The sequence below is a fragment of the Palaemon carinicauda genome, chromosome 9 (assembly GCF_036898095.1).
Source record: "Palaemon carinicauda isolate YSFRI2023 chromosome 9, ASM3689809v2, whole genome shotgun sequence".
In the NCBI taxonomy this organism is placed as follows: domain Eukaryota; kingdom Metazoa; phylum Arthropoda; class Malacostraca; order Decapoda; family Palaemonidae; genus Palaemon; species Palaemon carinicauda.
Genome location: NC_090733.1, coordinates 26676203 through 26683702, shown reverse-complemented (window position 1 = coordinate 26683702; position 7500 = coordinate 26676203). Strand labels below are relative to the sequence as shown.

General features: G+C 41.4%; 1 protein-coding gene across 1 annotated transcript in view; it reads right to left on the bottom strand.

Annotated features, from left to right (window-relative positions):
- LOC137646323 (uncharacterized) overlaps nt 1–7500 on the bottom strand; it is a 9746-nt gene that overhangs the window by 875 nt on the left and 1371 nt on the right. The window contains exons 2-5 of the mRNA XM_068379430.1: nt 1841–3579; nt 1037–1312; nt 396–931; nt 1–305 (exon numbers count right to left, since the gene is read on the bottom strand). The exon at nt 1–305 is cut by the window's left edge and continues 875 nt beyond it. Coding sequence (XP_068235531.1) covers nt 1–305; nt 396–931; nt 1037–1312; nt 1841–3579 — 2856 coding nt within the window. The remainder of the gene's footprint in view (nt 306–395; nt 932–1036; nt 1313–1840; nt 3580–7500) is intronic.

Sequence of the window (7500 nt, the reverse complement as noted above, 5' to 3'; positions counted from 1 at the left end):
TCCCGGCGACACTAAAAAAGTCAGCTGAGACAGACTCAAAAGGCCTCGTAGGGTGGTCATCATTCAATAAGGGTTCCTGCTGAAGGCTAGGCTGCAACATTTGGCATGATTCACAAGCTCTGACAGTACTGGTGATGTCTGAATTAATTCCCGGCCAAAAAACAGTCTGTCTTGCACGTCGCTTTGTGGCTTCCACTCCTCGATGGCTATCATGAAGACGAGCGAGAGTACGACGGCGGAGGGCAGCAGGGACAACAATTCTTGCTCCGTAGAGAACCAGATCACCATCAGTTGAGAGGTTTTCCCTTAATTTCCAGAAAGGGAGTAACGACTGGTGTTGGTTATAACGGCTTGATGGAAATCCTGAAGTCACACAATTCACAAGACGGGTATACGATGAATCAGCTCTTGCTGCAGCTCGGAGTTCCTGAAGTGTCCTATCTGCATCTTGGGGCGTAGAATCTTCTTCGGCGATGACAGCATTGACATTGACGATATACCTGACGTGTGTTGCGACATCAGCACAAGTGGTATCATCTTCTGGAGTAGGCTGACTGACTGGAGCTTGAGATAAGGCATCTGGAATGCTGAGCTGCTTTCCAGCTTGCCACACTGCTGTGAATAGGTACGGAGAAATCTTTTCCTTGAGACGCTGAAGGCGAGGATTCTCCACTGCATCAAGTGTATAATGATTGAGAATTGGGATGAGTGGCCGGTGATCAGTCATCAGGGTAAAATGCTGAAGACCAGCTAGATACAATCTACACTTAGACATAGCCCAGACCACAGCTAACAACTCTAGCTCTATAGTAGCATAGCGAGACTCGGCATCTGTGAGGAAGCGGGAACCACATTGAACTAGACGAAGTCTGCCATTACTATGGTCCTGTAGAAGGGCGTATCCAATCCCATATAGGCGAGAGGCATCAGTCTGGAGGATTACCGGCAATGCAGGATCAAAGGAGGCAAGGACGGGGGGGCTTACCAAGGCGGCCTTGACTCGACGAAATGCATCGTCATGATCAGGAGTCCAAACGAATGCTCTCTTGGGGCTCATCAGAGGTCGTAGGGGCTGAGCTGTAGCAGCAATATCAGGGGTAAATTCAGCCAACTGGTTCACTAAACCCATGAATGATCGAAGGTCAGTCAAATTGGTAGGAGTTGGAAAATCCCAGATTGCACTAACTTTGCCAGGATCAGCTGCTATACCCTCTTCTGAGAGCTGATATCCACAAAAGGACACTTGAGATGCAGCAACCACAAACTTGTCTCTGTTGAGAGTAATCCTGAATTTACGGCATCGAAGAAGCATCTCGTAGATTTGTTGAAGATGAGTGAAGTAATCTTCATCCGAAAGAAGTATGTCATCCACGACCTTTACACAGTTCTGCATTCCTTGAAGAGCCATATCACCGCGGAGACAGAAGGCGTCCCCGGTAGCTGCAAAACCCATTGGGCCTCTGCAATGCTTGAAACGGCCGTACGGTGTAATGAAGGTTGTCAAGTGTTGGTCCTCTTCAGCAAGTGCCATCTGCCAATATCCACATAAGGCATCTGCTGTAGTGAAATACCTTGCCTTCGAATTAACACTACGGATGGCAGCGAACGGAGTTGGAGAAGGGTGGGTTGGTCGGGACACTTGGCTGTTGAGCTTAGTGAGGTCAACAGTGATACGGACACCTGAGTCCTTAGCTACTACGACAAGTGGATGGCACCATTCTGAAGGTTCATCACCGGCAGGCTTGATGATTCCTTGGGTTACCATGGAGGCGAGTTCTTCCTTAACTTGATCGCGGAAAGCAAAGGGTATCTGGCGTGGAGTGTGGACAGCAAAGGGTACTGCACCATCCTTGAGGTGGATCCTCATTGGAGGACCGGTCATCGGCTGGAGTGGTGTTGTTTTGAGGTCTTCTATGGTGACGAGAACATCCTTGAATTCCCGTAGAAAAAAATCTCTTGCCTCAGTAGGGGATGTGGTAGCAGAAAGGGGCAATTCCTTGCATCTTTTGACATGCTTAACTTCCAATATTGGCTTGGGAAAGTCTGGAGAAATAATTGCCAATTCCTTGCAGTGGCTGTAAGACAGCAATGGTGTTTGAACACCGTCATGAACCTGTATAACAGCAGAACAGGACTGCTTACCCAGAGTAAGAGTGGCTTGGAAGGTACCCAAAGCAGGTGTCATGGCTGAACCGTCGGCAGTTAGAGTTACAGTTGTAGGAAACGGCTTCAAATTACTCCTAGGGATCTTCAGTAGGTCAAGATGCTGGGGTCCTACCACGGAGACTTCGGCGCCTGTGTCGGGTAACATCTGAATTCGGGATGTAACATCTCCATATGTTAGAAGAACACAGACAGGCTTAGGCGACTTGCCGAAAGTTTCGACTCGACGACAGCTGGACTTCTTTACGACCTTTGATTTACCTGACGATGGGGTAGTTTTGTCACTTGAAGAGCCACCCTGTGTACTGTCATTTCTCTTTGTCTTACAGTATTTATCGTAATGTCCCACACGGTTACAAACTCGGCACTGTGCTGCGTTGGCTGGGCACTTTGGAGTCCTGTCCCAGTGACCTCGTCGACCGCAGTTCTTGCAGCTGCTTTCTAGGGCTGGGCAAACTTCGGAAGAATGGTGGGTACGTGCACAACACTGGCATGGAGTGGCTGGTTTGGGTGGTGGGGTTGAAGAATGATTTTTACCACCTCCCTTCTGTTTCTTGTACGTTGAAACAACACGTAGCTGGGAGGTTGGTGCTCGAATGGCAGAAGTAGCCTTCCTGGCCGCCTCATATGAGCGACAAGTATTGACCACCTCCTGTAGTGAAGCTGTTGCATCAAGAGAGATGAGTTTCTGGACGAGTTCTCCATCCCTGATACCCATGAGAATTATCATCTTCATTTGAGTTTCCTCACACACTGATGAATTCCCCGGACAGACGTCCACCTCTTCAGCTATATGCTTAAGTCGCACGTAAAAATCTGAAAAAGATTCTCCCTCAAACTGCTTGCAACTTAAGAGTTCTCTTCGGCGAAGGGCTTCGTTGCGTAGACTTTTCACGTGATCCTGCAGCTCATCTAAGACCTCTTCTACTGTCTTGTCTGTGTTAGGTGGAATATCCAGGGTGTGCTCCAAGATCCTCTGTGTCTCGAGAGTGAGGCACATTCTAAGCTGAATGAGTTGCTTCTCTCTAGGTAGCTTGGATAAATCCACCATGATAGAATAATCTTCCCATCGACGTCTCCATTCTCGAAAAACTTGAAAACTGGCATCTGCTTGAAGGGGAGGCGGGTTCTGGGTGATAGCTTTTTGAGGGGCAGGTATTACTGATGAACTTGAAGATGAAACAGTAGGTACTGACGACGTAGACAATGTATTGACTGAAAGGCTATGTGTGCTATCAGGTTGGGAGGTAACAGGAAGCAACCTCTGCAACAATGCTGTAAAGCGAGCACTTTCTTCCTGTCGACGTTGTTCGTCTTCTCTGCGTCGAAAATCCTCTTCTTGGCGCCTTCTTGCATCCTCTTGTATACGACATTGTTCAAGATACTTGATGAAATGAAGAAAATCGGCTCCTGAAGCTGATGGAGGAGTTGTATAATGTGGGGTGAGTGGCGGTGGCAACTGGTATACTTCCTCCCCAATTAATCCACCGAGAGCTCCAACATTAGGATTAACCCTGGATAGGTACGGTCCTCGGACACCCCTTTAAGGGTATACTCGGACGCGAACGACCCCGACGCCAAAAAAAATTCTTGAAAAATCAGTTTTAGCAGTAACCTCCTTTTTTCTTTTGCCAAAAAAACTTCAATGAATGCTTAAAACAACTGTAAAGATAAATACCACTCATCTGCAGAAAAACTATTTATTATAAATATTTTAAAAAATTAAGTAGAAAAAAAAAAGACCTGACATAAAAATTCATAAAAAAAAAGTTTATACATATATACACAAATCCTTTTAGGAATTGATTCTTGAATGTTTAGGACACATCTTGATGTATTTTGGATGAAGTCAGACCCATGGAGGTGAAGATCTGAAATGAGAAAAAAAGGGTAACTTTTTTTGGCCAAAAAAAATTGTCCAAATTTCATGAATTTTTTTGGGTACCCAAATGAAATAGGAAGTGGCTAATTTTTTTAGGGAATAAACATATGTTATCCTAAAATAGAAATATGTAAAAAAATCTTCATTATTTTGTAAATTACATTTATATCAGGGGCCATATCTAAAGGTAATTTTTTGAGTACTTGGAAATTTCGTAAAAAAATACATATATTTAATATATAATATGATATTTATGCAGGTAAAAATATACCAAAATATCACAAATTCTATAGGGAACAAGAATATATATAGATAGGGCAGCTTACGCTTCGGATATGTCCACAAAATGGCCGCCAACCACACTGACTCAGACTCCCTAATCTGCCACTTGAAATGTAGGAAGGGTATGTCAATTTCAAGGTGTTATTTACTAATCTAATTATTATTGGATATGCATAAAAATTGTATGGTGGGTTGCTGGATAATTGTCGATTATTTTACGACTATAAAATTAAAATTCTGACCCAAAAAATTTTTTTTGAAGGGAAATAAAATCGAAAAAAAAAAATGTAAAACAATATTTTAGCTAAAAAAATTTGATGATATTCAATCAAAAAAAAAGTAAACAAAATTTTCCGACAAATAAACATCTAGAGGAATCATTACTCTGTGATAGTTCCTTAGTACGTAGTAATTTTGAAAGAATTGGGAAAAAACGAAAAAATGGCAATCACCGGAAAATCGAACACATACCTATATATACGCCATATCTGGCTAAAAAAAAGATAGGCATGGGTAGCCAGATCATCTAGAAACACTTTCCAACACTATAAAAATATAAGTTTTGCGACACTACTTGCCAATTCCTTACGGTAACATGACTAAGCAAAAAAATGCAAAACAAATAAAAAGGGGCACTCGTGGAAAAATGGCCATTCTAATATACGGCATTTCAGAAAAAAAAAATTTCAGCCACGTGCTAGGCAAACCATCAAGGCATATTTTCCGACAAATAAACATATAAATGAAATATTACTCTGTGATAGTTCCTTAGTACGTAGTAATTTTGAAAGAAATGGGAAAAAACGAAAAAATGGCAATCACAGGAAAATCGAACACATACTTATATATACGCCATATCTGGCTAAAAAAAAAATAGGCATGGGTAGCCAGATCATCTAGAAACACTTTCCAACACTATAAAAATATAAGTTTTGCGACACTACTTGCCAATTCCTTACGGTAACATGACTAAGCAAAAAAATGCAAAACAAATAAAAAGGGGCACTCGCGGAAAAATGCCCAACATTCTAATATACGGCATCTCAGATAAAAAAAAAAGACATGCACGCGTTAGCCCAACCATCAAGGCACACTTTCTAACACATAAACATGAAAAAAAAAATCAATAATATACGGCAATTCCTTACTACGTAGTAAATTTTTACAAATATTGAAAAAAAAACAGAAATTGGCAACCGCAGTTAAATACCCAATATACCAATAACTACGTCGTATCTGACAAAAACAAAATCACGCATGGGTAGCCAGATCATCTAGACACACTTTCCAACATTAAAAAAGCAAAAGTTTTACGACACTATTTCGCAATATCTTACGGAAAAATGACTTGGCAAAAAAATTTAAAAAAATTAAAAAGGGACACTCGCGGTAAAATGCCCGACATTCTAATATACGACATCTCAGATAAAAAAAAAGACATGCACGTGTTAGCCCAACCATCAAGGCACACTTTCTAACACATAAACATGAAAAAAAATGAATAATATACGGCAATTCCTTACTACGTAGTAATTTTTACAAATATTGAAAAAAAAACAGAAATTGGTAACCGCAGTTAAATACCCAATATACCAATAACTACGTCGTATCTGACAAAAACAAAGTCATGCATGGGTAGCCAGATCATCTAGACACACTTTCCAACACTAAACAAGCAAAAGTTTTACGACACTATTTGGCAATATCTTACGGAAAAATGACTTGGCAAAAAAATGAAAAAAAATGAAAAAGGGGCACTCGCGGTAAAATGGTCCTCGTGGTGATGAACGACATTTTAACTAAAAAAAAAAACATGCACATGGTAGCCAAACAATCCACCAAGACTTTCCACAACTGATAACCTATACAAGTTGCACCATTCTACGACAATTTCATAATACGTAATAACTTTGATAATTATGCAAACTACCTCAGAAGGGTAAACTCGGACGCGAACGACCCCGACGCGTCTCAGAAATCGGGGAAGGAGTACAGCTACAGCAATGCACATCTGGACACTACTAGAGCGTGTAGGGGAGACACCTCCTGCAGGTCGATCACCCACAAATTCAGTCACAGGGGTGAGTCACGTGAGAAAACCCTGTTTTTTTTGACGCTCGGGGTCGCAAACGACCCACCGTACCTATCCAGGGTTAAATCCTTCCTCTACCTCTGCTTCTCGTATATCAGAAGATTCCTCGTGAAATTCCGATTCCGACATTGTTTATTGTAAAAAAAATTAAAATTAACATATCAAGAAGGAATATGTAAGAAATAAAAGTTCAATTTTCCACAATATTCAGAAATAATATAATTCTTACGAATATCTGCACATTATACTAAGTGTAGCGGTACGGTTCAGGTAGGAGGGGGAGGAGTCTGTTCGGCGAACAGTAGTCACTCCCCTCGGTGACGTCACGGTCAGTTGCCCGGAAGCGTTCAAAATTACTAGATGTCAGTGTGCCGGTCAAGTTGAAATATGTGCTAAGCTCGTTCTTGTATTTAATTACGAGACACAGCACATGAGAAGCTCACTTAACAGTCACTAAGGCACACTGTACTAAAAGGGTCCACTTATAAGTCACTATGGGCAACGAATACTACACTTAAATGCACAATAAATCCATGGAGATTCACGGGGAGAGTAATGGCGGCTGTAATCGTCGTCTTGTGTTGCTTGAAAACTTGTAAAAGCACTGTCTTCTCACGAAATACTCACTGCGCCATGTTGGGGGTGTTCCTGGGAGGTTGGGAAGGAAACACAATCTTGAAATTAACATAAGGTTCTATTGAGAAGGTGCAATACAAGAGTTAAATAACAACAGGCAGGAAATACGTCTGCCTTGGGTGACGAACGACAATACAAGCACACTGTGTGATGCTGATGCCCCAAGGCTGGGAGGTACATTGTTGCCATGTCTTCGGGGCGTTGCCACACTTAATAATATAATGAATAACTATGCATAATAACATGGTATAATAATGCATATACACATATGAATACATAGGGGGTGTATTTATTTACAAGAGACATATAATAAATGAGACACATAATAAATGGGAAACATAATAAATGGGAAACATTATACATTGCTTTAGGTATGATAATATGTTAACGTCAGTTAATGTAACGGTCTCACATTTTATATATCTACAATTACTAATTAGTATTT